Genomic DNA, 20,943 nt, shown 5'->3' with positions numbered 1-20,943 from the left:
GTATTCTTTGGGTAAATACCTAGTAGTATGATTGCTGGATCCTAGGGTAGTTCTATTTTTAACATTTTGAGGAACCTCCGTACTGTTTTCCAAAGCAGCTGCACCAGTTTGCATTCCTAGCAGTGCAACAGGGCTCCCCTTTCTCCACATCCTTGCCAACACCTTTTGTTTCTTGTGTTGTTGATTTTAGCCATTCTGACAGGTGTGAGGTGATATCTCATTGTGGTTTTGATTTGCATTTCCCTGATGATGAGTGATGCTGAGCATCTTTTTGTGTTGGCCATCTGGAGTTGAAGGATCATCCTTAATTACATTTTTCCAGATAGTGGATCACTTAGCAAGTTGTCTTTTCAGAGATGGTGGGAAAATGCTCTGGAAATATCAGAACAACACTGTGGGATTATTGGTAATGAATGACAGAGCCACATTTCTACCCCAGAGTCAACCTCATGGTTTGTTACGATGTCCCCCAGACATCAGACACCAGGAGAACACCTTGTCCTCCTCCTTCTCTTTTCCTGCCTACGAAAGCTAGTCTCCATCATCCCCAACCTTTACTGCAGTTTTTATACATGTATCTTTTAAGTGTATTTATCACATTGGACAGTGTCTCAAACTCATACTTTTGGGGCCCAAGCAGGCAATGTAAACGAGAAAGGCCAACATAGGGTATCTGCTGAATCAGAAGTGCATGCTTTACTAAATACTTTGTAATTCAGCTTTTTTTTTTTCAAAACACACCAAACAGAACTGGGTCAAGGCCTCTGTGCCTCTAATTTGTAGCCCTCAGTGTACATGTTTGAATCCCTTCTGGATGGTGAGTCCCTGGAGAGCAAGGGACTGGGGTTTCCTACCTCTGTATGTTGACCGTCTAGCACAGAGGGCCTCCAAGATCTGTGGAATGGATGGGATTTATGACCTAATGGCTTAAGACTGCACTAGATCTTTCAAAGACTTCCTAGCCAAAAATCAAATTCTCTAGGTCTGCTCAGCGCTAGGCTCTAAGGGTGGATAGGGGGAGAAATGCAACAATTTGCTTTTCAAGAAAAGTTACTCCACGTGGAGAAGGCAGCTTTGGTCATGAGTTCCCCAATTCCTAGTGACTTGATCCTTCTACTCCGTTCCTTCTACACAACCAAATTCTTCCAGGAAGCAACTGTAGACTTTTTGAAGACAGTATTTACATTCACAAAATCTGTTTTTTAACAAAAGTATTGATTGCTATCTTTAAACCTGGCTTTGAATTTTTTTTTTTTTTTTAATTTAAGACTATTTTTAAGGCAAAACTTTGGTGCTAGAAGGCAAAAGGCAAATCAACGGTTGCCTGGGGATTGACTGCAAAGGGGTCTGGAGGAACTTTGCAGGGTGGTGGGACTGTTGAATCATGCATTTGACAAGACTCATTGAATAGTGCCATTGAGATTGGTGAACCTTGTGCTCTGTATATTATAGCGTAATGGAGCTGAAAAATATATTTTACACTTAGATAAATAAATGAAGCACAAAGTAAAAAAAAAGGGGGGGTTTGATCAGTAAAAAGTCTTGCTTTTATCTTGCATCTGGGGTTTTTGTCAGGGACAACCAGTGATGTCTGCTTCTTGTGTGTCCTCACACAGGTACTCTCTGAATACGTAAGTATATATCTATACGCCACCCTGATTTTATTTCAGTTCCTTTTGCCAACAGGCAACGCGCTATACTCACTGTTCTGAACTTTACGCTTTCCCGTCCGTAATATATCTTGGGGGTCACTCCACATCAGTACACTGAAAGACACCCAATTGCCTTAAATGGCTATGTAGCATTCTACTGTTGGGATGTATCATCATCTACTTAACCAGGCTTCTAATGAAGGACATTTGGGTTGTTTCCAGTCTCCAACTACCAGGACAAGGAGCAGAAGATGCTTATCTAGAGCTTCCAGGTGCCAGTGGGACACATCTTCCTTGGGCCCCAGGTCCCTGGCTAGAACTTGTATTGTATTCCCCACACAGGCACAGACCGGGGAGGCTGGAAGATTTGGATGGCAGTGTTCGGCTGCACTGGGTGGTGATGGGCTTCTGCAAGATGACCCAAGCACTGTTTATAATTTGAAAAACGTCTTCTGTGTTCTGACAAGTTGAGACCTTGCTCGCCACAGATTTAGCCCAAGGCTGAAGTGCCTGATAAGACTGTCAGCAACTTCTAGGCCGGTTGGGTAATCCTTCTTTGTCTCTCAGGGCGGGGAGTGGGGGGGTAGGATTAAAGGCAGGGGTCCAGCTCTGTTTCCACGGCTTGGCACATTCCAGCTTAGGGTCGGTGTATGATACCTGCTCACAAGAATACTATAACCCTCAGAAGCCTACTGGGGTGTTCTCATTCATTTTGCAGAGAAATTGGGTGTGGCATTGAAGTTACATAAAACTGGTCTGGTCAGTTTCTTGGCTAACAGAAAACGTGTGTGTGTGTGTGTATGTGTGTGTGTGTGTGTGTGTGTAGGTACTCACTTGCAAACAATTTTTAAAAACTTGTTCTAGTGTCATTGAGAATGACTTCTTGCCTTTTTTAAAAAAGATTTTATTCATTTACTTGAGAGAGAGCGAGAGAGAGAGCACGAGTGGGGTGGGGGGATGTAGAGGGAGAAGCAGACTCCCCGCTGAGCAGGGAGCCTGACACGGGGCTCGATCCCGGGACCCTGGGATCATGACCTGAGCTGAAGGCAGACGCTCAACCGACTGAGCCACCCAGGCACCCCGACTTCTTGCCATTTTTAATCCAGCAGCTTCACTTCTAGGAACTTCCCACGAGATGTCCTCACACCTGCCCAAAGTCACCTGCACGGGGACAGTAACTGAAGCACAGTGTGTGGTAGCAGAGGCCAGAGAACAACCTCTGTCTCCCACGAGCAACCTGGTTATGCAGACCATGGCCTGGCAGCTCCATCCAGACCGTCTGCTCTTGAAAATCTCCAAGTTCTTCGTGGGCTCAACTCAAATAATCAAAAAAATAGCAATTCTCATTAACTGAGGAATCTGTTCTCGGCCAGACCGGGTGCTGAGTGGTTTACAGACGTGATTTCATACAGACCTCCAGCTACCCATGAGGTGCTGCCATGTCCCCATTTGGAACTGAGGACACTGAGTCCTAGGGAGGCTAAGTAACTAGCCCAAGCCGCCTAGTTAAGAGGTGAGGGAGTCAGGATTTGAACCAAGCTCTGCCCTATCCCAATGCTTGTCTGAATGAGATTGCTTCCGAAAAGCTAGCAGGTAACCGTGAGCCCAGTTAGACCTCTGGCTCAACTCCTTCCATTTCTCTGCTCCCCCTCCCTGGCACTCAGCAGAGAGGATAGCCCATCACCACTGCTGAATCTTCCCGAAGACAGTATTCCCAGCTGCCCGAGGCCTCCAGTGGGAGCAGAGGCATACCGCTGTGCCTCCCTCCATGCTGCTGGCTCTTGGCCTCTCCCCCACCGTGGCGTGCCACTCTGCGTAAGAGCCAGATGTCTGTCTGGGTCCAGGAGATGCCCCGAGCCCTTCACACTCAGGGGCTTTTCTCTGCAGCCCTTATGGTGTCCCCGGACCTCTCACCAAACATCTGCGAGTTGTTTTTAGGCTCAACGCTGCTTTAGCCAAACATTTTTGTTTGAAACAGCCTGATGTTCCTGCCCCCAGATCAGTAGCGGAAGATAAGGCATCTGTTTGGATGGATCGGCGTGTGCCGGGACGGACACCATCCTTGCCCGGCTCCCAGCTGGACCACACGTTGTCAAGGGCTACAGAAGGCTCCTCAGGGCTCCAAGCATTGTGTGGCATCGTGCGTGGCCACATGGTGGACCCCACCCCCAAAATGACAGCTTAACTTAAACTCCATGTAATTTGGGGCCTCATTAGACTTTGATGAAACTCATTTCTGGAGACTTTTATCATCCCAGACAGAGGCAGCAGATAGGTACTTCATATGTTTTTGCAGAAATGGCACATTTTACCCAGAATCTTCTGGTCTTCTGTCATGGAGGGTCAGGAGTATCGGCATTTCACTTAAAACTTAAAGAAAGCTACATTGTCTGTGCTTATGGAACAGTTTTAATTCGTTCTTTCGAGATATTTCCCAACTCATTACTTAAAGATGCTCCCACTCTGAAGTGAGGCGTTTACTGGTGTTGGAGTCATATTGCTGAGTTGTGTTGGCATCGGGCAGCATGGACGGCTGGTCTGAGAGGACAGCCCCTCCCCAGCAAAGTCAGACCAGCCAGGCTCTCACTGGTGCCCTGGTCTTGGGCTCCTCTGCTCAGGAGAGACTTGAGAAGCGCCAATTATTTTTTTAAGTCCAGTAGTTGAAGAAAGAACTTTTCATTTCATACAAGTTGTAAAGCAAATGTCTGTAAGGCAAAATCTGATTTTCTATTGTGTTCTCTCACAGATTCAGCATCACTATTTAGAGAAAACCAAACCAAACCATGCCAACCCGGTCAGGATGCTGTGGGGGCAATGTGGCTCAAATGGGGGAGATCACGCAGGACAATAAAGAGTCCTTGTCATGATCATTCCTGCCACCAAGAAACCGTCCTCCACACAGGGGGACTCTGCTGAGCCACCCTGAGAGGCCAGGTGCTTGCAGTGGGACTTCCTTCCTTCTAGCCTCTTTTCCTGAGCTCATGTGAGATACAGACAGAAAGCAAGATGACAAGAGTCACGCTGCACACTTGAACATGCACACCAGCCACTAAGCTCATGGGCATTGGATATGAATCTGCCTGAGCTGTTCCCCTAGCTCAGGGGTCTCCAGGAGGCCCGCAGATCAGCTTTGGTTTAAAATCAGCTCATAAAACATGAGGGCTGGTGCTTCCTCTGCATGGTCCAAGCCCCTACATTAAAGATTGGAAAAACCGAGGCCCAGAGAGGCAAGGCAACTTTCCCACGTCCTAAAGCTCATGGTTGACAAGACTTGAGGTTATCACCACGTGTCTTGACTGTTAAGTCTGGTGCTCTGCCCACTACGCCCAGTGCCTTGCCAACTGGACAATGCTAACTTCTTCCAGGGTTACATCTAGACTACATTTCAGTCTCCCTTTCAGTGGGATAGGGCCATGCCACTGAGTTTTAGCCAAGAGAATGGCAGCACAAACGATTTGAAATGACTCCTATGCTCGGGCCATAAAAACCTCCCATGTGAGCCCCTTTGTGTTCTTCTGTCTTCTGTCAGTTTGATGTGGATGACCATACATTGAAGATGGCAGAGCAAGAAAGCAGAAGGAGCCTGGGTCCTCATCACTGCTTGGAGGGGATCCCCTGTTTGGGAGCTTATATAAGCATGAAATACGCATCTGTTGTGTTTGAGCCATGACCCACATTTGAGTCTGTGTGTTATAGCAGCTTAGAGTGTGTTACACCTTAACCATGAGACTAACCTATGTAAAAAGTCAGTAAGAACAAATGACTCCTCAATGTCAACATGAGGTGCTACCAGAACCATGCCTGGCCTCAGTCTTCCTGACCCCCAGGACTCTGGGCACACTGAGCACTTAGCCAAAAGTAAATATTTAAAAGGAAATTTGAAACGTTTCTCTCGCCTAAAATGTATGGTTAGTTTCAACTGGAAAGATGAAAGGAAGGAGTAAACCGCAGTGTGGAGAGGTGCAGAGCCTGCACTCTGAAACAGGTCTGCCCGGATTCACAGATAAGCACCACCGCTCATTAGCTGTGACCTTGGGCAAGTTGTCTCACTTCTGTCACTCACTTTGCTCCATTTGTTCTTTGTTACTTTCTGTATAAATCCTTTGACCCAGTAATTCCCTCCTCCAGGAATTTTCACCCACAGGTAAACTTGCCCATATGCCTAATGAAGTCAACTGCAAATATGGTCACTGAGGCTCTGTTTATAAAAATAAAAGACCAGGGTGCCTGGCTGGCTCAGTGGGTTAAGGGTCTGACTTTGGCTCAGGTCACGATCTCAGGGTCCTGGAATCGAGCCCCGCATCAGGCTCCTTGCTCAGAGGGGAGCTTGCTTCTCCCTCTCCCTCTGCCCCTCCTCCTGCTCATGCTCTCTCTCTCACTCTCAAATAAATCAGTAAAATCTTATAAAAATAAAATAAAATAAATAAAGACAAAAGACTGGAAACAATCCAGTCTGGTAAGGGGCTGGTGAAATGTAACATGTTGTGCCCACGGCAAGGAATATTATGCAGCTGTCAAAAAGAATGACAGCCCCCATATGTTCCAATCTGGAGTGAGCACAAGATGGATAAAATCACAAAAAGTGAACAAAATCAAGACACGTGTGAGAAACATCCTATCCTGTATACTATGGTTATGCTCCTGCTATGTAAAGAAGGAAGGTACATACATTTATAAACTTGTAGATGTGTAGAACAGCTCAGGAACAATGCACAAGAAACCATGGCTGCCTCTGGGAGAAAACCTGGGGTCAGAGGTGGATGGGGGCACGCTTCCTTCCACACACCCTTTCCTACTCTTTGAATTTTTGTTACCGTGTCCAGGTGTTTTCGAAGCACAGTCTTGAAATACTTTGACTATTAAAAGCACATACACATCCCCAGAACAAATATGAGCACAGCACTCAGTAAGCGTTGCTTGTTTTGTTTTAAATGAAAGGACATGTTTGGAGCACAGACATTGTCTCTGAGAGGACTAGCAAACGCGGTCTTCGGGAGTCCCACTGCGCACAGGGGTTATTACCGGGCACTGGTGACAGGAGCGGGCTGTGTGGTCAGGCTACCTGGGCCACCATCTTAGCATCACTCCCTACCAGCTGGGTAACCCTGGGCAAGTGACTTCACCTCTCTGTGCCCCTCAACACAGGGGTCTTCATGGGGGTACTTGCTTAAGGATGGACAGGTAAAAGGCTAGCAGGTTTCCGCAAGGACACCTCCTCAATTTACATTTTCTTAGGAGAAAGCAGCTTAGTTTTTATTTATTTTATTTTTTAAAAGATTAAAGAGAGAGAGAGCACAGCAGGAGGTGCAGCAGAGGGAGAGGGAGAAGCAGGCTCTCCGCTGAGCAGGGAGCCCGATGTGGGGCTCAATCCCAGGACCCTGGGATCATGACTTGAGCCGAAGGCAGCTGCCCAAACTACTGAGCCACCCAGGCGCCCCTAGCTTAGTTTTTTTGACTCAAACCTTGTTTCATCTATCATAGTTCTTTCCGGGGGAAAGAGAGGAAACAGGAATATTTACAGCTCCAAACATAACACAACATTTTAAACAAAATAATACTCAGAAGGTCTCGACTTACATTGCAAATACAAATAGGTGGAGTGTCAGGATCTGATGGAGATGCCCCGAGTGTCAACAAGTGGGGGTTCAGCAAGTTACTACACACAAAGCAGCTGTCCACCAAGAACCACATAAACGGTTTGGCAATCCGGAAGTGACGTCTTACGTATTTTACACTGAATAGAATCGGTTAATTACAGATGGGTGTCTTTCTGTGTTTATGCTTTTGGAAACAGTTGGGGGTTTGGGTTGTTACAGTTTTTCCCATATGAAATAATGAGACTTACGGCATCAGTTTTTGTTTCATGCAGAATGTCTGCTTTTAAAGAATGAATTAGGGGCACCTGGGTGGCTCAGTCATTAGGCGTCTGCCTTTGGCTCAGGTCATGATCCCAGAGTCCTGGGATCGAGCCCTGCGTCAGGCTCCCTGCTCCACAGGGAGCCTGCTTCTCCCTCTGTCTCTGCCTCCCTTTCTCTCTTTCTGTCTCTCATGAATAAATAAATAAAATCTTAAAAAAAATTTAAAGAATGAATCACTGATGGTGAGACATGCTTACATATAAAATACTCAGAAGAGTGGCTGGTCCAGAGCAGATGCTCCGTATGTGTTAGCTATGACAAGAAGTAGTTAGTGTTTTTAAAAAATGATGTACTGAATACAAATTCAAGGCTACAAGGGGGTGAGGTAGGAAACTTGGCTCTCCTGGCCTGGTTATCAAGAACGTTGCCAGCTGCCTGGGAGAAGGTGAAGGGCTAATTACAAGGCTGTCGGAAGTGGTTTGAAATAATTTGATTGTGGGATAATTTTTATAATTTAGAATCATAATTAAAGGGTATGAACTTTTCTTAATCAGTCAGGTGGAGAGCCTTAGCCATGGGTCTCCCATAGCAGGGGTCTTGTCATCCACCTTGAGCTCAATCATGAAGCCCTCCAACCAGCAAACTCCACCCCCTCCCCTATCCAAACCCAAGGCAGCACTGCTTTGCAGAAGCCCAGGTGAGGCTTGTGTTATAAGCAAAGGGATTCAGTTCTGGGTTTTTGTTTTTGTTTTTTTAAGATTTTATTTATTTATTAGAGAGAGAGAGCATGCACAAGTTGGGGCGAGGGGCAGAGGGAGAGGGAGAAGCAGACCCCCACTGAGCAGGGAGCCCGCTACTGTGGGGTTAGATTCCAGACCCTGAGATCATGACCTGAGGATGATGCTTAACTGACTGAGCCACCCAGGCGCCCCCTGGGTGGTGGTGGTTGTTTTTTTTTTGGTTGGTTGGTTTTTGGCCAAAAAAAAAATCATTGTTGGACTATTAGTACTATCTAGCTGGGGTGCTCCTAAGATTCTTAGAACACTGTTCAGACCCTACTTGCTGAACTAGAGGGAGGAAAAAACTTCTTCCCTAGATGTTCCTGAAACAGTGAGGACAGCCTGCGAGTGTGGGAACCAGCTGCTTGCACATGCTGGTTGGAATGTACACCAGGACCACAGGACGAGCCCTCCACAGGGCCACGGGGGAGGATGGATCCACCGCCTGAACATTTTCTCTATTCTTCATGCCAGCAATTCTATTTCCAGAGTTTTAGTCAGACAGAATCGTCAAGAAAGCGCAGAACAATACAGTGAACAAGAACACATTCTCAGATATATCCAAATAAGCTAATCCAGCTTATACTATTTTATAACCTCGACAACATAAAGATAACATCATTGTATGTCAGTATAGAATCTGTGCTATGTAATATTTTTAAAGATTTTTTTAAAAGATTTTATTTATTTATTTGAGAGAGAGAAAGGGAGAAAGAGAGAGGGAGGGAGAGTACAGAGGGAGAGTGAGAGGGAGAAGCGACTTGCCGCTGAGCAGAGAACCCGACTCGGGACTTGATCCCAGGACCCTGGGATCACTACCCAAGCCAAAGGCAGATGCTTAACCAACTAAGCCACCCAGGTGTCCCTGTGCTATGTAATTTTTAATGTCTTTTCACTGAACGGACCTATCAGAATTGATATAAGCAGTCCCCTATTGTCAGACATGTTCTGTTTTTTAGCAGGAAAGTGGAAAGCAACTTAAATGTCCAATGGGACTGGTGAAAGCCATACAATGGATGGTCCCATATTTGGTTTTACACACACACACACACACACACACAAAGATAGACTGCACCAAAATGACCAAGGTGCTTTGCTCACAGATTTTTTTTCATGTTGGTTATATTTATTACCAATTTTTCTACAATAACTATATATTACTTGAAACATTTTAATTGATGTTTTCCACTTCCTTCCCCTACCTTGAGAGCCTGGGAGAACCCCCAGAAGAGCATGTGTGTAGGCAGGGTACAGACTTCACAGACAAAATGGCAGCATCTGAGGTGAATGCTGAGGCTGATGGGCCAGCACCAGAGCACCTCCCTACAGTCAGCAGAGCACCCCTCTCTGACCCTAAGTCATGAAGATCTGTGGGGGTGAGGAAGAATCCTCAGTCCTGCCAGTTACACATTCCAGACAACAGCCGCCAGCTCCTCATTTGAATCTGAAGAATGATGAACACACATACTCATCGAGGGTGAGTGAACACATTGTTTGATGACTGCTCACAGTTCTGGCAAAAAACAATGGCGGCAAGAACGGGGTCACTGACCCAGACTCTGGTATTTCAGCAGTTCTTAAAAAGTCACCAAGTTGAGGTTTTAACAAAGTTATGATTCCAACTTAACTAGTCCCTCACTCTTGGAAGTGGGAGGGCTGGTGGTTACATCAAACCCACCCAACACACCACACTAAGACACAAACTTCCCTTTACAGTTCAGTTCTGCAGAGATGCCAACCTCACCTTCACTCTACGGAGTCTTTGTTAACAGAGTTCAGAGATTTATTTTTTAAAAGATTTTATTTATTTATTTGACAGAGAGAGGGTGAGCATGAGCAGGGGGAGGGGCAGAGGGAGAGGGAGAAGCTGGCTCCCCGCTGAGCAGGGAGCCCGATGTGGGGCTCGATCTCAGGACCCTGGGATCATGACCTGAGCCGAAAGCAGATGCTTAACGACTGAGCCACCCGGGCATCCCAGCCCCAGAGTTCAGAGATTTAAAAAACAAGTTCACTGTGTCTCCATCTTTTCTGGACAGACTCCAGTAACTCTTCAATGGCCCATACCCATTAGGCCACCCCCAAGACTTCAGGCAAAGCAGCTGTACTCTGCAACAGCTCTAACCTCCGAGACACAGTCCTCAGTTCAGGCCAGAGATGTGGCCGGACAGAGCCAGTTCTGAGGACCACAGGGGAAGGATTTAAGAAAGTGAGATGGGAAGTTGCTAGGCTTCCCCATACTTATACCTGAACCATGAGACACGGCTCCGAGAGTCAGGCACTTCCGGGAAGGAAGGGACTCTGCTGGAGCTACCGGGAACCAAAATGGCAGCCACCGGGTGAAATCAGATGCATTACCAGAGGCCAGTTCGGGCCAGCCTGTCATCCTTGTCATGACTAATGCCTTGATTTACACTGTATTCTTACTGGAGGAGTTCTGGGTATCACAGACAATGCAAAACATCTCAATTCCAATTTCCATACAGCTCCCAAGTGTGATTGGACACGCATTTTTCTCACACATTTACACACATTTTCACTCACGAAATCACTCTATTCTTAAACTTTTTTCTTCCCCAAAGGAAATCTGGAAAATTCAGGCTGACAGTGAATGTGTTCTACAGTAAATATGCATACGTGTACAAGGTTTTAAATGAAGTCTTAAAATGTTCTATGAACCGTGCAGCAACGTTACCGGATACTGTTGGAGGAAGGAACAAGGAAGCTTTCCTGTGGGTTTGTAATGGTGGCGTTTGCTACAACGCCAAAGTTCAACGCACCCGCTTGGCTTTATTCCTTAACTTAATTCACACATTCTACCTACCTGCCAAATACAACCCCCCGCCCTCCAGCTGCAGCAAAGAATAATCAAAGACCCAAATCGCTTCCGGGACAGCTCTTTAAAAAATCACAAAACCTGTGCTAGTTTCGGGAAAGGCCTCCAGTCAAGTTCGTACACCTGCTTATTTCTGTGTTTTGCTAGTTGCAGGACCCGCAGGGCACCTCCCCGCACGCACCCGCAGCGCAGAGGCAGCGGGGAGGTGGCGGTCCCTCCCCACAACCGGAACTACTGGAAATTCACACACCTCTCTGCAACGCCCCCTCGCCGACCCCCTTCGGCGGCCCCAGTGCACACTCTAGCCAGAGGCGCGAGGAGCGGGACTGCAGCGCCTCCGCGGCGCGGATGCTTGGCGGCGCCGCGGATACCTGACGGCCTTCTCCAGCCCGGCGCTTTCATTTTCAAATTAATGTTCCCGAACTTCGGGAGAGCTAGAATGCAGCGTGCGGACCGGGACAAGGGTGACCCGGTGAGCTGTCGGGCGCCAAACCACTGTACTCTTGCGCCTTCTCCCTGGCCCAGGCGACGAGGTAGAGGGTGGGCCAGGAGGGCATAGCATAGCTCCTTCCCCATACCCAGCCCCGGCGCCCGCAAGCACCCGCGGGAGGCCCCCAGGGCGCCGCAGGTCCCCGGGAATCGGTCGGGGCGCGCTCTTATTTCCTCCTGCGCCGTCGGCGCGGGGCTCATCCCCCGACTGCCGGGCACCCCGCTCCGGGGACACTCCTAGGTGCCGCGGCCTGCGCCCAGGACGAGGTCGCTCGGAACCCAGGAGGGCACGGCCACCTCGCCCAACGCCGCGCGCCCTGGAGCCGGGCGGTCCCGGGGACCCCGCGCCGTTGATGCACCCCGACTCAGCATTCACCGCACCGGCGTCCCTCGGCTCCTCCGCACCCTTCGCCGGGACCCTGCTCGCGGGCCACCAACACCACCCCGCGCCACCCGCTACCGCCGCAACGCACTCACCCGCTCCGCGCAGCAGGCGCACGGCACCCAGCAGCAGGACCCCGAGCAGCGCGATTGTGACCCCGCAGTTCTGGCCGGCCATGGCTCCGGGGCGCCTCGGCCTCGCTGGGGAAATCGGCTGTGGCCGGTGGCTCCGAGCGGCGGCCGCGGGCGCCCGAGCCTGGCACCGGCTGCGCTGCGCTCCGCCCCGGCCAGCTCACCTGCGTGCGTGAGGACCGGCCCGGACTCCGCCCTGCGCCCGGGAGCCCGAGCTGGCCCGGCCTGACCCCTCCTTTGTCTCCACCTCCTTTCCTGCCGCAGCGCCCGTCCCTCCCTCCCAGGGTGCTGGGACTTGTCGCCACTCTCCCGGGCTAGTCTTCCCTCTCCAGCCGGACAGTGATCAAACCTTTTTGCCTACAGGCAAGACGGTCGCCCTTGGGGAAGCCGATCAGCTTTCTCTTCACTGTCCGGGCGACAAGAAAGCCCTTGTGAGCCCTATTTTGCAAGGGAATCATATTTGTGGATCACCCAAGCCCTGATTTCTCGTGGGCTCGCTCGTCTCCTACCTGATTTGGCCGCGGGAACTGCGTGTCTGCAGCCTCAGGCACTTTACCTGCAGCATTTCTTTCTTTCTTTCTTTTTTTTTTTTAAATATTTATTTATTTGAGAGAGAGAGAGACAGTGAGAGAGGGAACACAAGCAGGGGGAGTGGGAGAGGGAGAAGCAGGCTTTCTGCCGAGCGGAGAGCCGGATGCGGGGCTCGATATGGGGCTCGATATGGGGCTCGATGCGGGGCTCGATGCGGGGCTCGATGCGGGGCTCGATGCGGGGCTCGATCCCAGGACCCTGGGATCATGACCTGAACCGAAGGCAGACGCTTAACGACTGAGCCACCCAGGCGCCCCTACCTGCAACATTTCTAATGCTCATGGCATCCCTTCCACATTACAGAGGAGACACACTGCCCAAGGCCAGTTAGGAATTTACAGAGGCAGGGTTTTACAGCGCAGGAAGGGTTTTCCTCCAGCAGAGTTGCTTTGAAGAGTGAATGTTGCATGAATGAGTGAATGAACCAAGAGCTTGGAAATCCAAACGTGTCCGCAAGGGCGCCTTCCTTATGTGTGGAGTAGTATGTGTGGTCTGGGCATGTAGCATCCAAGCCAGTCTGGGGCTGTAAAAATCCACGGCCTGGGCTCTTTGCCTCCTCCCAGCTGCCTGTGTGCTTTGTGTGTCTGGCTTAGGGGCTCCTGTGGGTTCTCCTTCCACCCTATAGGCCACACACCAAGCCTAGGGCCACAGGGCCACAGGGAAAGGCAGTAGATGGCTCAGGGACTCAGCTGGCAGACTAGGGTCTGCCAGAATGACTCCATGGGGCCCCCTGGGGCTACCTGTGCCTGTGGGCAGCCAGAGGCTGGGCCAGGGTCACCCAGAGCAGCCTAGGAGGGCTGGGACAGGAACCGGAGCACATGCACAAACATCAGCCTACTATCCAGCCCCAACTTCTGTCTAATTCTTGGGGGGCATAGAACATCTCCCAGCAGCCCCTGCGCTCCTTGTGCACCGGGTGAGAAGTCATCTCTTAGGAGCTTCCTGCCCTTCCTTCTTTGGGTCTTCCCTGATGAGAATAAAGCAAACTCTGCCCTCGGGAGCCCACGGTCCACGAGGAAGGCAGAGATGTCCAGACTGAGGGCAGGACCCACCCTTTCCCTAGAAGGCCTTAGAAAGACCTGAACTGTGAGCTCATCTTCTGCTCCACTTTCCTCATCAGGCAGATAGATGGGGAAACTGAGGCCTAGAGAGAAGGAGGAAGATGCGAAAATTAGGGAGGCTCTTGGTTCTCCCCACTGAACTGAGGCCAAGCTCATCAAGAGAAAGAAATCTTGAGAAAAATCTAAACACCCTTTTAGTTTATTTATTTTTTTAAAGATTTTATTTATTTGTGTGTGTGTGTGTGAGAGAGAGCACAAGCAGGGGGAGCAGCAGAAGGAGAGGGAGAAGCAGGCTCCCTGCTGAGCAAGGAGCCTGATGCGGGGCTCGATCCCAGGACCCTGGGATCATGACCTGAGCCGAAGGCAGATGCTTAACTGACTGAGCCACCCAGGCGTAACTTTAGTTTGTTTTTTATTTTATTTTATTAAAAAAGATTTTATTTATTTATTTGACAGAGAGAGACAGCGATAGAGGGAACACAAGCAGAGGGAGTGGGAGAGGGAGAAGCAGGCTTCCCGCTGAGCAGAAAGCCCAATGCAGGGCTCGATCCCAGGACCCTGGGACCATGACCTGAGCCGAAGGCAGCCACTTAACCAACTGAGCCACCCAGGTGCCCTAGTTTGTTTTTTAAAGATTTTATTTATTTATTTGAGAGAGAGAGAGAGTGCATGCATGCACATGTGGGCACAAACAGGGAGGGGCGAGGGGGGAGAATCTGAAGGGGACTCTGTATTGAGTGTGGAGCCCCACAGAGGGCTTGATATCACAACCGTGAGATCATAACCTGAGCTGTAACCAAGAGTCTGACACTCAACCGACTGATTCACCCAGGTGCCCCAACACCCTTTTAAAATGTTTATGTTGGGGGTGCCTGGGTGGCTCAGTCGTTGGGCGTCTGCCTTTGGCTCGGGTCATGATCCCAGGGTCCTGGGATCCAGCTCCACATCGGGCTCCCTGCTCGGCGGGAAGCCTGCTTCTCCCTCTCCCACTCCCCCTGCTTGTGTTCCCTCTCTCGCTGTGTCTCTCTTTCTGTCAAATAAATGAATAAAATCTTAAAAAAAAAGTTTATGCTGACCCAGAGAGTAAAAGCAGATTTTGTCTGTTTTTCTAATTCTAAGTGAAGATATATACCCCAGCATCTTTTCCTAGCATCCATAGCACCATTGTTTCCCACATATAATAAGAGTAATAATAATGATAATGATAATAATAATAATAGAATGGCAGTGTGTTGAATTCAAAATATCAGAATTACTGCTTGACAAGTTTAAGCCTAAGGAACAAGTTATTTCATTACGGTCTTATTTCTCTGAAGTTTGCTTACCTGCCTTCCCTGGGATAGTGACACCAACTTTCTGTAAATGATGTACAAGTCCGTAATTTTCAGATGTGAAGAGTTGGCAGTGGTCCCAGATAGCAGCAGCAGGGGCAGCAAAGGGAAAGAGGTGAGCAAAGCAGGGAGGCATTCCTCCATCCTCTGTGTGACAACCCAACTACATAATTGAAGTCAAGATGCCTTGAGGTGATGTCTTGGTTCTTGGAGTGGAATGTGAGCAAAGCAGTGTCAAGGTATGGATATGTTTTGTCTTATGAACGTGGCTGAATGGAAGGAGTCAGTTTTAAAAGGTTATTTCTGAGCTGGAAAGAAATGCAGGCAGTCACCCTCTGTTGCTGGAGACAAATGACAGATGGAAGGGTGAATTTTAAAACAAACTATTCCATCTAATTTTGACCCTCCAGAAACCCTACAAAAGCTACGATATAGAGCTTTTAAAAAAAGACATAAGTGCACAAAGATAGGGAGAACAGAGAGAAGACAACAGCAAGATCCTCTCGGAAGCTGGAAGGCGAGACAAGCACTAACTGCCTTAGGAGCCTGGAGGCAGGAGAACACTAACCCAGGGGGCTGGGGGATGGGGAGTGAGAAATAGCATGATTTATACCATGGAATTCTCAAAACTAAAAAATAAAACAAAGCAAAAAACCTAAAAAACCCACAAAAACCCATTAGAAAAAAAACAACTTAGGAACTGGTAGCACAAGGTATGGAATGGGACTATAAAGGAAGGGCCAAAGCAAGGAAAACTATCCGAGAAGTGCTATAGTTTGACCATTGGAACCTTCCCTCCATTCCTCCTGGCTGGGCCACTGCCCCTCTGTACCAGCAGAAGTCTGAAGCGCTGTTTTCTGGAGAGGTTAAAAACCAAGGGATCTGGGTCAAGAGTGCCAGGCATAGCTGAAGGCCTAGGAATCATTCTGAAAAACAGGTAGATAAAAGGAGCATATGCATTCTGAATGCTGAACTCCCCAGCTGCCTGGCCCCAACTTGCCTCCCAGAATGCAGCATAGAGGGCTTTATCATCCATACTGGAGATGGAGTCTTCTCCTGGAGACTGACCAGCCCAAGAGGAGAGAGCTAAATATGGGGACATTTGTCCCCATCAGCAGGATAACCAGAGCACAGGTATGAGGCTCCCAGTTGATAACCCCCACCAACTCAGCTTTTTAAGCTCTCTTTCAAATATGACCAATTAGGATTTCCAGACATCTGAGGAAAGCTTCTAATATGATAGAGTCAAAGTCAACCAACTAGCCAAACACAAAAGAAGCAACTTCGAGGAAAGAACTATATAAGGAGAAGAAAACAAAACAAAGCAAAACAAAAACAATTACTAACTTCCTTAGAGAGATAGCAGACAACATTATATCTATGAAGCTGTAACAGGATGTTATGAAACATGAAGATTCAGGGATTCACAAAAGAGTTCTTGGAAATTACCCCCCCAAATGATATTTGATATTAACAAATAAATAGAAGGGTTGGAAGATTTCCCAGAAAGTAAAACAAAAGGACAAAAAGAAAAAAATAGAAGAGAAAGATTAAGAAATTAGAGATCCAGTTTAGGAGACCCAACATCTGAGTAATTTCTCCGATAATGATAATGCTCTAAGAAGAGAGAGCAAATGAAACAGAGAAGACATCATCAGTGATATAATTCAATAAATCCCCCAAGCCTGCATGACTTGAGTTTCTAGATTTAAAGATTATGGAGTGTCCAGTGCAATGGATAAAATAGGCTCACATCAGGGGACAGAAACCTATGAACAAAGAGAAGATTCTATAGCTTCCAGAGGCAAGATATGGGTCTCATGCAAAGGAACAGAAATCAAAATGGGTTTGGATTTCTTAACAGCAGCCCTGGAAGCTAGAAGATAATGAAGCAATACCTTCCAAATGCTGAAGGTTTAATAAATTCCAGTCAAGAATTCTATACCCAGCTATGCTCCCAATTAAGCATAAGGTAGAAAAAGGGCACTTTTAGATATCCAAGATCTAAGACAAACAAAATAAACAAACAACCCCAAACATCAAACTCCCATGTACCTTTAAAAAAAAAAATAAAAGATTCTATTATTTTTAAGTAATCTCTACAACCAATGTGGGGCTCGAATTCACAACCCCAAGATCAAGAGTCACACGCTCCCCTGACTGAGCCAGCCAGGTACCCCTCCCACACACCTTTTGTCAGGAGAATACTGGAGGCTGTGTTCCATTAAAAGAAGAAACACAGGTGCCTCTGGGTGGCTCAGTTGGTTAAGCGTCTACCTTTGGCTCAGGTCATGATCCCAGGGTCCTGGGGTTGAGCCCTTTGTTGGTCGCCCTGCTCAGCAGAGGAGTCTGCTTCTCCCTCTCTCTCCCTCTGCCCCCGCTTGTGCTCTCTCTTGCTCACTCTCTCTCAAGTAAATAAATAAAATCTTTTTTTTTTAAAGAAAAATGCATAAAATAGATGAGTAGATATAGGTTTGTGGGCTGAGCTTAATCACCTTAAGAAAGAGAATACAGAGTTACCAGCAAATCAGGGGTGACAAATGACTGTTTATTTAGAACGAGGAAAGAAATCACCACAAATTACAAACTTGAAAAAAAAATGGAAAAATACCACCGACATCACAAAATCAAGCAAAATAACCTGGTGTCTTTACAATGAACTCACAGGTACAGCCTGATATCATTCGTTTCTTCAAGTCCTTTTGCTTCCTCGATGCCATACTTGTGCTCTTTCTTCTGGAACTGCCAGACTTCATCACGACAAGATGCATCAGCTAAGCTAAGATACCATCTTGATGTATTGTGTTGAATTCACACAGAAACGCTTGCTGTTCATAGAAACTCTACATTGTGGTGCCCTACAAATACAGGAATTCTTACAAATTCTATTTGTGTGATTCCCATTAAATATAAAGAACAAAGTAGTATCGTGCATTTATAAGTTTACCTGCTGCAGAAACCATTTTTTCTTGACAGAAAAAAAAAAAACCTTTTCATTTTTTTTTTAAGATCTTATTTATTTATTTGACAGAGAGAGACACAGCGAGAGAGGGAACACAAGCAGGGGGAGTGGGAGGAGGGAGAAGCAGGCTTCCCGCCGAGCAGGGAGCCTGATGCGGGGCTCGATCCCAGGACCCTGGGATCACGACCTGAGCCGAAGGCAGGCGCTTAACGACTGAGCCACCCAGGTGCCCCCCACATTATTTTTTTTAAGATTATTTATTTATTTATTTGAGAGAGTGAGAGAGAGAGCACAGGAGCAGGGGCAGAGAGAGAGGGAGAAGCAGATTCCCCGCGGACGGAGCAGGGATCCCGATGTGGGGCTCGATCCCAGGACCCTGAGATCATGATCTGAGCCAAAGGCAGATGCTTAACCAACTGAGCCACCCAGGTGCCCCCCCTTTTTAATTTTTTGATAAGGCATAATGAGAAGTGAATATTCTGCTTAAAATTTTGGTTTTGATAATTGGAAGAATTTTCCACAGATGGGCTTCCGGCTCTGTACTTGTCAAACTTGACTCCTCCTCCCCATCCACATACTTCCTGTTGGGTACTATAGGCCAGGTTCATCATGGGACACCACCTCTGACCTTACTCCTTTTGGTCACCTCGCCTGTTGAGTCAGCCAAGTAGGTGGGAGTATTCCTGGAAGTCACTGCTACATGAGGGTAAGTAATGATTTAACTGTACAGGGAAGTAACTTTGAATCAGTTACATTATATCTCACCAAGCCCCAGTTAAATGTATTTCTGATTCAACTTCTCCTTAGCCAGATCCCCAAATGTCCACAGCTACTCGGTGCTGCACTGCATCAGGGGAAGTGTGATGAAGGGGAGGTGGGGGAGAACCTTTTCTGCGGTTGAGATCTGTGCCTTTGCAAATTGTACAAGAAATCTCTGACCAGGTTCATAGGCCCTTGGAAGGGGCTGCACAGTGACCTTTGAGCTGTCTTCGCTTTGTGGTCTATTTGCCTGTGGATACAGGAAGCACAAGATCCAGCGGGAAGGAGAGGCAAGAAATCCATAGGGTGATGTGTCCCAGGCTTAGAGAGCCCAGAGTTGAGTCCAGACTGAGTCAGGTTGTAAAATGCATGGCCAAGGATAGTGGGGGTCCCTCCCAAGGGAACAGATGGACAGAATGGAGTCAAATGGAGCATTACTTTAATGGATGAGATCCTCAAATACTAATGGTGTTTGGCCGAGACGCGTATACCTCACACCTCGGCGTACCTGTGCTTTCCAGGGGCATCCGATCCACAGACAACTGAGCAACAAGAGACAAGGAGTCAGTCCCACGGAGTGACCCACCAGCCCTGGACACTGAGCAGGGTTTTTACACAAGAGAGGAATCAACTTTTCTTTTTAAAGTTTCTATGAGTGGGGCGCCTGGGTGGCTCAGTCGTTGAGCGTCTGCCTTCGGCTCAGGTCATGATCCCAGGGTCCTGGGTTCGAGCCCCGCATCGGGCTCCCTGCTCTGCGGGGAGCCTGCTTCTCCCTCTCCCACTCCCCCGCTTGTCTTCCCTCTCTTGCTGTGTCTCTCTCTGTCAAATAAATAAATAAAATCTTTAAAAAAATAAATAAAGTTTCTATGAGTTTGGGCTTCCAGTCTCTTGTAACTGAACTTCATCCTAAGGCAAGCATAGCAGATTTTTCTGGTGCTGTGGCATTGTTTAAGGGAGAGCAGACCCAAGTGATTCACTCCAAAAAAGAATCTGACCTAAGCCGGTGAAGTTCAATGACTCAGCGACTACCAGTGTGGATTCTGCAGTCAGGTGTCCTGGGTTCAAATACAGGCTCTGCTCCTCACCGGCATGTGCCCCTCTCTGTGTGCCTCAGTTTCCTTATCCGTACACTGGGGCTGTGAGGGGGCGTCCTTCCTAGGGTGTTGTAAGGATTCGTGAGACAGTGCATGTAATATGCGTCCAGCACAGTCTTTGGCACGTGGTAAATGCATAATGAAGCTGGCTGAGATTGCCTTTGCTTTGGGGTTTGGCAGGAAAGTGAGTTTCTGCTTGGTGGTAGTGGAAGCTATGGGGGTGGAAGAGAGAGTTCTGGAAAGAGAGGTCTGGAGACCAACATCTTCACGGTCTTATTCAAGCATGAAAGTGTCAGCTCCCCAAGGCAGGAAGGTGTCTCTGCTTTACTCATCTGGATGTTCCCGGTGCCCCCCCAAAACAGCGCTTGGTACCTAATCAGTGCTCAACAAATAGCTGAGGAATGAATGGATTCGTCAAGCCAATGAATGCGTGGATTGCCCCAGGAACCCAGCCAGCTGAGCCTGGGGAGCTCCTGGAAACTGGGACCCTGGAAGGATGAATGCACCGTTCATGCGGAAAAGGGGCAGGGCCCCTGGCTTCCAGAATGAGGCCACTGTGGCTCACACCAGGTGTCTGGCCTTGTGGGACTGGGTCTGGTGTGCCAGGACTTCATCTGGTGTGAACAGAGGGTGGGAGGAACATCTGTCTGAATCAGGCAGTTTCTCTGAGACTTTGCTTTCCAGGCGACGAAGCCAGTTAACAAAGTGGAGATTCTTCCGGGGCACAAACGACCCTTAACTATCATTGCAACACCGACTACTGTTTCAGGGAGAAAACCGTCCAGGCACAGTTTGGGCAGAAGCCCCTTTGTGAGTCTTGAAACAGAGGAGTCTGCTGTGGTCTTGGGACGAGATGGGTGTTTCGTGGGCAGGGTGGGTGGGGGTGGGGAGATGACTTAGCCAGCCAAGTAATTTGCCTGAGGGTAACCACGTGGTACAATTTCAGTCCTGGGATGAGTAAGACAAAGAAGGAAAAATCCTGGGGCAGGAGCAGATAGTCACGGGGCTGTGGACCAGGGGG

At 48.2% G+C, this 20,943-nt stretch overlaps 1 protein-coding gene across 2 annotated transcripts in view; it reads right to left on the bottom strand.

The window, feature by feature from the left end:
* Positions 1–12,262, bottom strand: part of CDCP1 (CUB domain containing protein 1) — a 59,933-nt gene extending 47,671 nt beyond the window's left edge. For both annotated transcript variants that reach the window (XM_021683232.1, XM_044921822.1), the window contains exon 1: positions 12,089–12,262. In XM_021683232.1, the coding sequence (XP_021538907.1) occupies positions 12,089–12,170 (82 nt within the window). In that variant the 5' untranslated portion in view covers positions 12,171–12,262. The remainder of the gene's footprint in view (positions 1–12,088) is intronic.
* Positions 12,263–20,943: the final 8,681 nt, after the last annotated feature.

Source organism: Neomonachus schauinslandi, chromosome 1 (genome assembly GCF_002201575.2).
Source record: "Neomonachus schauinslandi chromosome 1, ASM220157v2, whole genome shotgun sequence".
Classification (NCBI taxonomy): domain Eukaryota; kingdom Metazoa; phylum Chordata; class Mammalia; order Carnivora; family Phocidae; genus Neomonachus; species Neomonachus schauinslandi.
This window is presented reverse-complemented; position numbering and strand designations above follow the sequence as displayed.